Source organism: Puma concolor, chromosome B1, assembly GCF_028749965.1.
Source record: "Puma concolor isolate L17-30 chromosome B1, mPumCon1.1.hap2, whole genome shotgun sequence".
Classification (NCBI taxonomy): Eukaryota; Metazoa; Chordata; class Mammalia; order Carnivora; family Felidae; genus Puma; species Puma concolor.
Window position 1 is genome coordinate 7,136,738 of NC_141670.1, and position 14,536 is coordinate 7,151,273.

Here is a 14,536-nt window from a genome sequence, read left to right on the forward strand (position 1 = left end):
TTGTTGTAAACAGCTCGGATTAGCAGATTTGTAACCATTCAGAGCCTGCGTGCTGTGCATACTGACATTGCACCTGCTAGCCACTAGCCATAAAGGTAAACCGTGGACCGTCCAATCCTCTCAGCGCTGCTAGCCCCCAGTAGATGTGACCCGGGGACTCCCTGTGTGCGAACGAGACTTCATCTGGACGCGAAGATGGCTCTCCCCCCGCCCCGCCCCGCCCGGAGCTCTGTTGCCAGCCTCCCCTTCTGGGTGGTGGCCCCACGCTGTTTTCCTCTGGAAGGAGTCAACTTGTGAGGGACTTCCCCTTACAGCAAGTTGTCAACGTGCCACCCAGACAAAGCTAGTTGTGTCACTCCATCACCTTGTAGTCATAGATTTTCCTTTATCTGCCCTGAAGTCCCTTGATCTCAGTACAGCGGCCCAGCACACTTCCACCCATAGGTCGGTGGAGATAAAGCCCCTTGGAACATGAGATCCTCTCAGAAGGGGTCCCAACTCTAGCACAGGCCCCACCCCCAGGAGGCACCAGGAAGGATCCCTTCCTTCCTGGAGACACACGGGCAGAGGGTGTGTGATTCCCAGCTGAGCCACCAGAAATGGTCTCAAATTTAGTTGGGGCTCAGGATTATAGCAAAAATCAACTGCAGCATGGGGATAAGGTACATATTGTTATAAACAGATGAATATAATACCACCTGTTTATATTTTTAAGAATGGTTATGAAATACTTCAATATAAAAATAGGGCAGAGGGGTAAATTCACATCTCTGCTTATGCAGTGTCACTGGCAAATACAAAATACCTATTACCTGTAATAACAACTTGGTGTATGTAGAACCGAGTTCTCAGTCTTTTCAGTAAGTCTGAAGATGAAAGCAGTAAGCTTAGTTCTGCCTTAGAACTGATGAGTCACAGGTTCAGTAACAAGATCTCACTGGCTGTGACAGTGGAAATTAAAACCCATGAGGTGTGTCTCCAGGGTCTGAATTTCTAATCACTAATTGGTCCCCTTCATACCTCCCTGTGTCCCTGCCTGATCACAGACCTGCCTCTCCAGCCTGGGTGCCAAGATGTTGGACATTGATTGCTTATTGTCCTCACACGACTCACCCTGGCTGCAGGGTAAAATCACTGGTGGGTAATTTTTAAAAATGATCTGGGGCGCCCGGGTGGCTCCACTGGTTGGGCGTCTGACTTTGGCTCAAGTCACGATCTCATGGTTTGTGAGTTTGAGCCCCGCATCAGGTTCTATTCTGACAGCCCGGAGCCTGGAGCCTGCTTTGGATTCTGTGTCTCCCTCCCTCTCTCTCTGCTCTTCCCCCGCTCATGCTGCCTCTCTCCCTGTCTCTCAAATTTTTTTTAACGATCAGTTCCACCCAGAGATGTGCTCATTTAATTGGTCCCAGGCTAAGATTTTAGGATTGTGGCAGCTTGGGAAGAGAACATCCCCCCTTGAGGTTTAGGTCCAGTATTAGGGTTTGTTGAAGGGCAGAGCATTTCCAGGGCCTGGGACCAAAGCTGGGGAGACGGCCCCTGTGAGAACTTTCATTTTGTTTGGAGAAGAGTACATTTATGCCAAAGTCTTCTGTGATGTCTGACAGGTTAGGGGATTTTATGGTACTAGTTTTCTTTGCAGGACTGCTTGGGGGTGCACGGCCGTGGCTCTGGAGCGCAGGTAGGCACATAACTCAGGACTCATTTGAGCAGATGTTAGGTATGGTTGTGGGATGAACTCCTACCCCCAAAGAAGCTTCGTGGAAAAACTCCAAGGAATGTCGTTGGTCTGGAAAGACCACTGCCTGTTTCCCTGGCCCCATGTGATCGCCTAGGGGCACAGGCAGGAGACAGCCCTGCAGCTTACACTAATGTCCAGTAGGGTCCTGCCGGGCCGGGCTGAGCGTCCCTGCTGTGTGCCACCAGGGCGCAGGAGGCAGCTGACGGTGACACGTTGGAAAGAGCGGACCTGATCTGTGTGGAAGAAACTGCTGGAGAAAGGGGGAGACACGGAGTCCTGCTGAGTCTCACCCACGTACCGAGGAGCGCAGGCTGGAGCCCGTTTACAACCGCACAGAGAAAACTAGAACTTCACCAACATTAGATTTTTCAGCAACAGGGTTTATTGTTTAAATATTTACAAGTAATAATCTATTGAAAAAATTTAATTTCTTACAAACTTCTGCATTCAGTATTCCCGGATCACCTTACTATTTTGCACTTACATGCCACATTTTCCCCATGAATAGTTATTTTCTCAAAATCCTGAAATATTTGCTAAATTCTACGTCAAAAGGCTCTCTTAGAGGTTTTTGTCCCCCGACTTAGTTTTCTGATGTGAAATCTAGCTGAAGTTACCTCCACTTTGGTTTCACGACTGATGTCTCCTTAGGGTAAGAACTTTAACGTTGGCTAAGAAGTGAGTGACCACTGGATTCTCCTCTGCTGGTGACACTGCTCTGTAGGGTCTGTGTCCTCACATGCGCCACGGGGCTTCTCTGTGAGCCAAGGGGTTCCCGTGAGTCTTCACCGCGGTGTGACTTTTGGTGTTCCTCAAGAGCGTTCTCCCTCTTCCATCTGGGGCGAGCGTCTACTCAGACCTCACTGAGCTTTCTTGGGCGCAGGCCCGGTGCCCGCTGAGCGGCGTGCACGGTGATTACCGACCTCGGGCTTCTCCCGCGCGGAGGTGCCGTGGCCGCAAACCTGTCCCTTCCTCGCATTTACAGAGTGAGTGCGCTCGTGTCGCCTGTGGTCGGAGCACTGACCGAAGGTCTTGCCGCGTGGACGGCACACGGCGGATTTCTCCCAGAGAAGTTTGCGTGAGTCCGACGAATGAGACCGAACGACGTGCGAGTCCTGTGGTGCGTTTCAGTGTTAACCGCTGTGGTGGACGTGGTGCCCGCCTTCGTGACAGTCGTGCCACGCGGGTCATGTGAGGTCAGGACATTTGCCGAAGGCATTCCTAATTTTCTCTCCGTTGTGGGTGCCCTCGTGTCGTCTCAGGGCAGAACACTGACTGAAGGCTTTCCCACAGAGGTGGCACTCGTACGGTTTCTCCCCAGTGTGCGTTCTCTCGTGCCGTCTGAGGGCAGAGCATTTACTGAAGGCTTTCCCACAGAGGTGGCACTCGTACGGTTGCTCCCCCGTGTGCGTTCTCTCGTGCTGTCTGAGGTTGGAGGACTGGCTGAAGGCTTTCCCACACAGGTGACACTCGTACGGTTTCTCTCCAGTGTGAGTCAGATTGTGTTTTCTAAGGTCAGAGCTTTGAATGAAGGCATTCCCACAGAGACGGCATTCGTAGGGCTTCTCTCCGGTGTGAGTCATCTCGTGTCTCCTCAGGCTGGAGCAATTGCTAAAGGCTTTCCCACACAGATGGCACTCACATGATTTACCTCTAGTGTGAAGGTGCTTGTGTTGATTAAGGTACGACTCACTAACCGATTTTTGACACTGTTTACTGACACAGGGGGTCTTTTCTGTGGGAGTCAGCAGACGCCGAGTCACCATGAAGCTGCGAGTGAAATCTTCTTCCAAGTCACTGCATTCAAAGGGATCCTCTGGCGAAGGAGACTTCTGCTTTGGGGAAAGAGGTGGAAGGTTGGTAAAGCTTTGTCTATGTCCATACGTTCCCTTCTCTATAGGAATAGAAATCATTCAGTGATGGTCTCCAATCAAAATTCAGTATTACTTGCATACACATGATGGAAAATCTTCATGTATGCAGGGGAGTAACCCCTTTTGTAGCATCCCAACCGCAGAGCTTATTACCTGATTTTGGAGACCTTAACATGTTTCAAAGACTAGGCATACGATCAGTGTTTATGAACTTTTGATCCATGTTTAAAAACCTTTTCTTAAAGATCTCAGGTTATGGATTTGAGCTCAGATTCATTAAACCTTTTGCTCAAAAAAAAAAAGGCTTAATCCCAATTTAATGTAAATTAGGCTATTGTGCTCAATTACTAACATCCTATTTCCAGGTCTTTGAGTGAGCTGGGTGACTACCCCTGGAACTCACCTCTGGCGTGACCGTAGACGTGTCCTTGCTGCTGATACGCTGTGGGGCTATCATGTCTTGTTCTTTAAGGGCACTTTCCCCACCTAAAACAATTGAAAAAAACACAAATATTTCGAATGGCATTAGGGGAATGAAAATGTTGAAAAGCACCAAGACCCATGGGACTTTGATGGGGGCAAATAAATCAAGGGAAGGAATACTCCAGGAATACTAAGTAATTGGCAAGTGAAGATTTCAAATTGAATTATAAAAAAATTCTAAGGGAGAGAAGTTGGGTAGGCAGTGTGAGTTACTGCGGGAAAATTTAACTGCGATAAGCACATGAATATGCTCTCCCTAAAGCCAAAAAAAGACAGTGGCAGGAGGAAACATGAACCGTGCCTGTCACATGCGAGGAATAATGGTAACTGAAGAATTCTACCCCAGTGTCCTTCCTCGCATTTTAGGAAGCATCCCTCACTGGACAAGACCTTCAGCCGGCATTTCCAGGAACATGCTCCCTACTGAGCAGGCACGTCGCCTACTAAGCACAGGTCCCTGCGGCTCACCTGGACCCTGGCTTTGGAGAGATCCGCTTCCTTCAGCCCACAGCTCTTCTCCCTGCTCCAGCTGGAAAATCACATCTGACTGGCAATGTTGGTACCCTGGTCATTGAAAAAAGGTACATGGATTTTGAATTCTGTGCTGATAAAAGTCCTCTCCTTCCCCGAAGCTAGTAATTATCATCAAGTCCAGGACAGGCTACTGAGGAAGGACAAGGACAACACTGAAGTTCACCCCAGGCACCACTTGAATAGAAAAGAACACTGACATCCAGACTGTGTTCACAACAGTGAAGACCTCTGGATGCTGATGTCTGTGCCCAAGCTCAAAGAACGCCAAACAGTCCACATTACACGCTGAATATCTCCAGTGTGGGTTGAATATTATTTTCAAACAGACACCAACAAACATAAGCTCTACAAGAATAACCAAGTTCTATTGTTTTCATTAGTCTGCTTTCAACTCTTGCCACAGTGACTAGAGCAGAATAATTATTTAGAAAATGTTTAATCAGCTTATTTCTACATTCAGAAATACTGAGTTCCCAGTTCTCTTTGTGTTAGAGACTGAGTAGCAACAAAGACATTAAATTGTGGCTAAGATTACATTCTAGTGGGGTGACAAACTAGATGGAGCAAAATACAAAGAAATAACTTATTTTTCCAGGAAGGTCTATGAAAGATTCAGGGAAGAATGTGGAGTGGGTACGTCGAAGCTATTCCAGATTCCTGTGGACGGATGGACTGACTACCTCCTGACCCACCCATCTGTATACGTATACATGCATACCGATACACACGTACTGGCAGACTCACCCAGGGAGACCAGATGACGTATATTTTCCAGCATCACATCTCTGAACAGCTTTCTCTGGGATGCGTCCAGCAGGGCCCACTCTTCCTGGGTGAAGTCTACAGCTACATCTTCAAATGTCACTGATTCCTGAAACATCATGGATATTCCGGTTTAGACCGAGCACTCCCAACAGGCGTCCAGAGTAGGAGGGTTGAGCTGACAGCTCTGAGGAAGGGGGCGGAGGCGCCGGGTGTGTCGAAAGATCAAACTGAACGTGGGGTTCCGTCAGCTCATTCTCCGTACCGAATGGGCAGCTGCCTTTCAGATTCATCACAGAGATACATCCAGTCTGAAGCAATAAAACTTCTTTATAAGGGGGTATCACGTGAAGCGTGACATAATATTACCTGGAACTTTAAAAAAAACAACAACAACTGGTATTTCTAGGGGCTCCTGGCTGGCTCAGTCAGTACAGCAGGTGACTCTTTGACCTCTGGATTGTTGAGTTCAAGCCCCACACTGGGTGTGAAGCCTACTTACAAAAGTAAATACGTAAAATAAAGACAAAGTCTAAAATAAAAACTGGTAATGATGGTTTCTGATATGTGGCACTTGAAAATTAATAACTAAAACTCACTTTCTGGTAATTTCAAGTAACTTTACCGACTCACTGTAAGGCAAACAATAACCGTGACTTGTCTCTTTAAACCATGACGCCATTCCCATAGGTAAACATTTAATAAACTGTTACGAGTACTGAAAGACCTGATAAACTAATGTACGAAGTTCTTCCTATCTAAGTAAACGTATTAAATGTAAGCCATTTGCCTATTACTCCTTACATTGTCCCAAGAACCTTGAAACCGTCTGTAGCATTCTTCAAAAATGAACAGGTTTCATAAAGAACTTGGTAAAAATAGTGTCGTCTTGCTCATCTCTATGGGACGCAGATGTTCATAATAAAGGACAAGGTCAGAAGGCTCAGCAGCAAAGCCAGGGACCTCTGAGACGGCTGTGCTGGGGGACAGTCCTGGCCTGACCGGTCCTGTGCCACGAGGTCTCCCAATCCCCATCTTCTCTGGGACCTCAGACACAGTTATCACCGTCTCCTATCTGGTGCTTCTGCTAAAGGATAACAGAAGTCTCTTGACTGGTTTTGGTTTATTTAATTCTTAAAAAGTTTCTGCAGGATCTTAAATTGTACTCTGCTCCCTTGTCCTGAGTATACAGCCACAGTTACGGAAGTAATACTCCCTGTACACTAATTGCAGCTAAGAAATATTTTCTTAAAACGTTAATTAATTACAGTAAGGCAAAATGTGTGACTGGGAACATGAATGATAGTGAAAAGTGAGTTCTCTTCTTAAGAAGTTTCCAAAAGTACAAATACACTCTATCAGAACTTTAAAACTGGACAGAATGAGTGACCCTTCATGCCTTTTCTGGCCTAAACTTTTCTCGTGCTCCTTTCACACCCAAAGACCCCAACCAGGACCTGTAACACTGGACTGTCAGAACCCACCTCCCTATTGGACTACAGTGTTGCCCTCCTGGCTCATCTCTTCATCACAACCCTTTACAAAGGACCATTATAGCAAACAGCGTGATTAGTGAGTGAATCATTTCCCGGTAAGGATATGGACTAAGTTAGAGAAAAAACTGCTTTCTTCTTTTCTGTAAATACATAAGCTTAATGGAGGCGAGAGTAAACTAGTGTGAGGCAGAAAGGTTATTAGTTACTGAGGAGTTCCTGACCCATTAGAACCATCCCAGAGTCCTGGGGAGATTTCACCGGAGCTCGAATCCCTGAATACTTCCTGACTGCACCTGGAATATGCGTGCCAATGGGAAAATCCCGCCCGTCAGATGGCACAAGGGTGTAAGCGGAAAGAGGCGATCCCCACTCACCAGTGGCTGCATTGTCAATAACCCAGATGCAGGTGTCTTTCTCTGGGTCCTCGCTCACTGGCAGTCCAAGCACTAAGCAGGCAAAGCTGAGGACGGAGAAAGAAGCCATGAGATGCAGTCCTGCACATAATGTCCAGTCCAAACTGTCATGAAGCCCCAAACCTTCACCTGGATGTGACACTCCCCACCCAGCCCCACCAACCTGCAGCGCGCTCTACAAGAAATGCAGAGGACTCGCCTCCTCTACCGTGGTCTAGAGTTAAGAAGACTGACTACAGTTGCTAAAAAAACACCCCCCCCCCCCAAAAAAAATACAAATATAGATGTCTCAGGATAAGACCACTGAAAGTATTGAGTGTATACGGCAATCAGCCCACGGCATCCAGAGTTCTTCAGTTCCCTCTGTGACTCCAGAGCGTGGGGATCCTGGACTTCGGCCGCGTGTCGAGTTTGATTTCCATCTGGAGGTAAATACTCGACTTTCTCAGATTTCCCTATTCTCCTACACAAGCAGTGGTTGTCCAGCATCCATGGCAACCTTCTGGAGCCACATTGCCTTTCTGCTCTCCCTCAACTCCACCTCTGCGATCTGCCCCCCCCCCCCCCCCCGCCCCCGATGTGGATGTCAAAAAACTAAGTTTATGATAGGATTACTCAACTCAAGGACTTACCCGTTTGGAGAGATCAGTGGCACTCATTCTGTTCCCCTGCATCAGAAAGGAGGACTGTAGGAGTCAGAGCGTTCCTGTTATGTGCTGTCCCAACCCTCCAGGTCACTCAGGTAACTTGGAACGGCTGCGGTTCAGGAGGATATCTAGCTACTCTTTGATTATTTTAGCTAAGCGGTAGCACAAGGCCTTGAAATCCGATTCTATATGGATCTTCATTAGCCGTACTATCCTACATCACACACACACACACACGTACACATACATGCACATTTACGTATAGACACAAATGCGTGTGAAAGACAGAGAAAGCCATTTATAAACTGTAAATTCTCCCCTAAAATACCAATAATAATTAAATGTATCTCGTGGGAAAATGACGACAATGTGTCATAAGCAAAAACAGGATAACTCACCCATTTGTACCTGGGGTCCAGAAAAAGAGGGAAAAAAAGGAAATTTGTATCAAATGTGACTCTGCTTGGATATTTACATGATCCACTTATTTAATCCTCACAATAAACTGGTGATTTTAATTGATTTACTAATTTAACAAAAGACCTGAAGAGAAGAGGTTCGAAACACTTTCTGTATTTTAATCTTGCTCTGCCTGTCTCCCATGCTCAAATTCCTTAAGAATCACACCCCATGCCTGGGTTTAACCTGGAAAATCATGTCGGTTCTGACTTAAGGAGAAGCCCTCCGCTGTTACTACAACGTCCTCTTCCTACTTTTTCAAGAAACACACCCCACACTCAGGTCTCTGTGCGCGGGAACCGGCAGCAGGTGACTTCCGTGCGCCTGCCTTTTCTGTGGCCAAATGTGACCCACGTGGCAAAGAAGCCGATCCCTGCCTAACACCAGCACCACCACTCCTAGGGCTTTTCAAATGTGTCTGGCATCTCTACCTTGGAGAAGTGAATCATTCTTCCACGCTCCATAAATACTTCAAATCTGCAGGCTCTTCAATCTACACGTTCTCCCCTTTCAAAAGACAGGATTCTTTCCTACTACAATACTGTGTTCGTTTGCTCAGGCTGCTGTAACACAGTACCGCCAACCGAGGGGCTTAAACAACAGAAGTGTATTTTCTCATGAATCTGGCCGCTGCACGAGACCAAGGCCTCCCCACCCAGCGTGCTCACAGCCGTCCTCTCCCTGTGTCTCCACACTCTTGCTTGGCACACATCGGTGACGTCAGTCCCTCTTCTTGCAAAGACACCAGTCAAACAGACTCCGAGCCCGCCCCACTCACCTCATTTTCCCTTAGTTACCACTTGTGAGGCCCAATCTCCAAATACATTCTTAGGGTTGGGACTTCCACATTTGACTTTTGGGAACACAAAATTCAACCTATAATAGAGATGAATTTACATACAGTGACATTCTGCCTCAGTTTTCCCCACAAGTCCTACATTCATGTCCACTGGTTATTTTTTTCCATCGAATTGAAGTCCTGTTGCCTCTAAGTCCAGTGTGTCCAACTGAATTCCTTTCTCCTGTTTTGTTCAGAACTATATTATGAAGTCTCCTTTCCCCAAAACGTGTCCATCTCTCCACAATCACCTATCTCCTCACTGACGCTCATTATCTCTCTCGTAACTTGAAGCAAAAATCTCCTCTGGACGGATTTTCTCTCCAGCCCCTGGCCTTCCATCCTCCCTTCAGAGCTGAACCGGAAGTGCTGGCGTCCCTCACTCACGTCGTCCCCTCCGACTTACAAAGACCACCAATGATTACTTTGTAAGTACACGTTGTTAATATCACTGTCTCCATAAATAAATCCTTACATGGAAATGAGGAGGAGTTAAATCCTGACCTCCTTTTCTGAACATCTTGCTGCCGTTACCTGACCCTTTAAGTCTCCTCTACAATCGGTCCTTCTCGCATGTCCTCTGCAAAGAATTCCTCAATCCTGTCGGAATGTCTCGAGACTTCACGTGAGCTCCTGCTCACCTTTTATACCATGTCCTGGTAGGCTCACGCATTTCTTCAACTGCTCCACATTTTTTCTGTTGCTGTCCCTAAATTGAAAGTAACCAATTTCTTGTCTGGATTCCATTTCTGAATGATCACCTCTGCCTGCAAACGTACATACACCCATACACCTAAAATGAAATATTTCCCAGGACAGTAACTCCACCGCTCGAAACATCAAATGTATTCCTCTTCTGTCTGAATCTTAGCTAATGGCTCCATCTGAGTGTTGGTATTGTAAATGCCTTCATCCATCCGACAAACACACTGCTATTATTTCTAAACTGGCCACTGGTGTCATTCTTCACTTCCACCTCCATCAACGAACGTCCTGCCCCATACTCCTCCTCCAGTGTCAGTCTGCATCTCAATTATACAGAGACACTTTCACTAAACTCCAACCAGAGTAAGCCTCTCCCTTGCCCTCCGCCTTGACTTAAACAGAACTACTGCCCTTTCAGGTCACTCATGAAATTGTTGTTATGTATTTACTTATGCTGTCCTCTCAATGGTCTAATTGCGGAAAAATGCACCTATGAATGGTAGAGTTAGGCAAGTCCCCCTCTGATCGTTACATCTGAATTATGAAGACAGAGAAATTCTACGCCCACAGTAAGGAAACCTCCCCCCAAATGCCTGTGGTCAGATAAACGATCATTTTCTGATTATAAATTCCTCTCTGAAGTACGGGAGTCAGTCTTTTCTGGTATAAATTCTCTCCAGTACTTCCCCAGACCCAAACAGATGGAAAAGCTAACAAAGCCAACTCTTTGAGGATGCAGCCACCACACAAAGACCCTCAGAGTTTCTTTCTAGTTCTAGACAGATCACTCTTTCGATGGTGATCCGTCTTTATAAGCAGTTGACAACGTCATCAGTAACGTAACCAAAAGACATACCCTGGCCAGTCTGGATGACAGTCAATATAAATCTAATTGAGGCATGCCTTTTTTTCTAATTAGGTAAATCATATAGATGCAGTTAAGGAAAAAAAGATGATGCTTTTTTTTGTTTCTAACCCTTTTTAGACTCATGTTAGGTTCACTGCAAACTGAGCGTAAGATACAGACAGTTCCCATATACCTCCTCTCCCCACAAAAGAATGGCCTTCCCCACTATCAATATACCACCAGGGTGCTACATTTGTCACAACTGATGAACCTACAGTGATACATCATCATCACCCAAAGTCCTTAGTTTTATACTAGCGTTCACTCTTGGTGTTGTAAATTCTACTGGTTTTGAAAAATATACAATGACATGTATCCACTGTTACAGTATCATCAGATTTTCACTGGCCTAAAAATCCTGTACTGTGCCTATTTATCCCTGCCCACCACCCAATCCCTGGCCACCACTGATTGTTTTACTGTCTTCATAGTTTTACCTTTTCCAGAATGACATATAGTTGGGATCATACAGTATGTCTTTTTCAGATTGGTTTCTTTTACTTAGTAACAGGCATTTAAACCTCCATTTTCACTGGCTTAAAAGCTCATTTCTTTTTACCACTGAATAATTTCTACAGTTTGGCTATACTACGGTTTAGTTATCCATCACCTACTGAAGGAAGGAACTTAGTTCCTTCCAAGTTTTGGCAATTACAAATAAAGCCGTTCTAAAACAACCACGTGTAGGTTTTTGTGTGGACCTACGTATTCCAACTCATTTGGATAAACAAGAAACATGACTGCTGGATCACATGGTAAGAGTTTGTTTAGTTTTGTAAAAAAAAAAAAAAAAACAAAACTCCCACTATCTTCCAAAGCAGCTGTACCAGTTTGCATTCCTACCAGCAATGAAGGAGAGTTCCTGTTGCTGTGTATCTTTACCAGCATTTGGTGGTGTTGGTATTTTGGATTTTCCCCTAGAATTCTAATGGCATGCAGTGGTACTCTCGTTTTTATTTTAATTTGTATTTCCCTAATGACATGATGTTGAGCATACTTTCATATGCTTATTTCCTATCTTCTTTGGTGAGATGGCTGTTCAGATCTTTTGATCCCCCCCCCCCCCTTTTTAACGTTTATTTATTTTGAGAGAGAGACAGAGAGCAACTGGGGGGGAAGGTCAGAGAGAGAGAGACACAGAATCTGAAGCAGCTCCAGTATCTGAGCTGTCAGCACAGAGCCTGATATGGGACTCAAACTCAAGAGCCGTGAGATCATGAACTGAGCTGAAATCGGATGCTTAACTGACTGAGCCACCCAGGCACCCCACTTTTGCCAATTTTTGAATGGAGTTGGTCATTTTCTTATTGTTGAGTTTTAGGAATATCTTATATTATGGTTAAGTCCTTTATCAGATGTGTGTTTTGGAAATATTTTCTCCCAGCTTGTGGCTCTGTCTTCTCATTTTCTTCAGTATTGAAGCAAAAGTATTTAATTTTAATCAAGTTCAACTTATCAGTTCTTTCATGGATCATGCCTTTGATGTTGTAGCCAAAATGTCATTGCCAAACTCAAGGTCACCTTGATTTTTTTCCTTTGGGAGTTGTATAGTCTTGTGTTTTATATTTAGATGTTAATATTTTGAGATAATTTTTTAGGAGTATAATGTCTGTGTCTAGATTTTTTTTTTTTTTGGTATATGAATTTCAGTTATTACCTGCCCTCTCACTGTTGAAAATGCTTTTTTTCTCCATTATATTTCTTTGTCAAATATCAATTGACTGTATTTGTGTGGGTATACTTCTGGGCTCCCTGTTGTGTTTCACTGATATAGTTGTCTGTTTCACCAACAGATTACATAGTTTAACTTGTCATCCTTCTAAAGGTCTCAAAAGCAATCTTCATCCATCTTGTGGATTTGGGTTGTTACAGGCAACACTGGAGAGAAGCTAAAGTGAGAGCTGTATGCTGCTCTTTATTTTCAAGAGGACTCATCATGTGACATCTCTCAGGCTGTGAGCATCCTGGTGACTCCAGATAAATGAAACATTTGAGCTTAAAATATATATTTGGCTACCTAGAGTGTGTATATTTTACTGTCAGGAAATAGAAAAACAAATCAGCATAGGTCTCTTCATCAGATTCAGTTGATTGATGCCTAACAACTGTAAAACCCTACAAGCTTCAAAGTATTAAGGCTTTCTAGAATAAATAACGTAGCTTCATTACTTATTTTACTATAAATAGGATGTGCTTTGTTTTTGAAAATAAGTTTCAAAGAAGTAGGACATATCTTAAAATACACGGAAATCTCGAGATCCAAAAGAACAGATTGTTTTTGAAGAAAAATCATGCAATATACATTTTAAATACAACCATTTGATTTAGAAAAAATTGTCGTTTTCATCTTTGTCATCAGTATCACTGGCATTATCATCACCATGAAAAGCTAGTGTCCTAAGGCCAAAAGAACGTCGAACCAGGTCCTGCTGGAGCCAAACTGTTCAGAGGTCAAGGGCCAAGGCTCTGGTCTCAGCCCGCTGGGGCCCCAGCCAGGCTCCCCCACATGCTGGGTGATGGTTAAATTGAGATGGCCTTTACTCCCTCATAGGACTATTGAGAGGTAAAAATGGGTTAATGAGTGTAACGTTTTCACACTGAATCACTGCTGTAATTACTTGTAACGGGAGCAGTAAAGACCAGCTGCAGCTAAGTAGGCAGGAGTACAGGGCACGGAGGGTTTTGGATCCAAATGTGAACCACTGTCCACAGCTCCCTGAGCCCATGTTTTTACATCTGGCGTCTCCCACGTGTATTTGTCTTTTTTCATGGTCTTCCAGACAGACTGATCTTCTATAGACATAGAGCCCAGTAAATAACACCGAACTGTTAACACAGAGGAAGCAGTAAAGAAACAAGCTACCTTATATTCTACAAAGTGCTGACAATGCCATGATACCACCTTCTGAGCACAATTAAAAAAAATTAAATAGCCACAGTGCAGCAGTGAGGAAGACAATAGCCCAACATGAGCACCAAACTTATGGGGCTCCTAACACCAGTCACAGTCTTCCCTTTGGTCTGGGGTGGACAGTGGGAGTCTGCATTTTGACAAGTACACCAGGGATCCTGATGTAGGAGTAGAACCCTGAAAATGTGACACAGTGGCCAATAAGCTAAAGACAGATTCTTAATATGGATTCAGGTCACCATCAGACACGGCCAGATTCATCACTCACTCATCCCTGGTTGAACTGAAATCATCTGCCTCACAGGCACTTGTCTCATTCATGGGCCACAGGCCAGCTGGCTTTACTGTCTCACCCGTGCACAGCCCTTTTACTAGAACTTCCTTCCCATCCCCCACTTGGCATTCTTGAACTTCCCCTTTAAGAATCTGATTACATATCATACCCCTTTGGGAGATGGGATCCCCTTCCCTCAACATTCAGTCTAATGTTGGTGCCAAACCTCCCCATTATCCCAGGAGGGCATTTAGGACACCTCCCTGCAACTGCCACCTTGACTGTCTCCTTCTCAGAGCTGTGTGAGCTGAGGACAGCAAAAACACTTGGCTGGGCTCATTATTGTCCCCGGGTCCCCATAAACTGTATGGGATATGGAGAGATACGATGCATGTTAAAGTAGTGAGAGAACAATTCATATAAACAAAGCCTTCTGTTTTAGATCTATCAACACAGGACCAAACCTTAGTGCTTTGGCGGCACTATTCTCGCCTT

General features: G+C 45.0%; 1 protein-coding gene across 4 annotated transcripts in view; it reads right to left on the minus strand.

Moving 5' to 3' along the window:
• Positions 1–2,097: 2,097 nt before the first annotated feature.
• LOC112869941 (zinc finger protein 705A-like) overlaps positions 2,098–14,536 on the minus strand; it is a 30,758-nt gene continuing 18,319 nt past the window's right edge. For 3 of the 4 annotated variants that reach the window (XM_086703115.1, XM_086703113.1, XM_086703114.1), the window contains exons 4-8: positions 7,262–7,347; positions 5,374–5,500; positions 4,564–4,659; positions 4,016–4,098; positions 2,098–3,573 (exon numbers count right to left, since the gene is read on the minus strand). In XM_086703115.1, coding sequence (XP_086559241.1) covers positions 2,926–3,573; positions 4,016–4,098; positions 4,564–4,659; positions 5,374–5,500; positions 7,262–7,273 — 966 coding nt within the window. In that variant the 5' untranslated portion in view covers positions 7,274–7,347 and the 3' untranslated portion in view covers positions 2,098–2,925. The remainder of the gene's footprint in view (positions 3,574–4,015; positions 4,099–4,563; positions 4,660–5,373; positions 5,501–7,261; positions 7,348–14,536) is intronic. The other variant, XM_086703116.1, reaches the window with a different exon arrangement.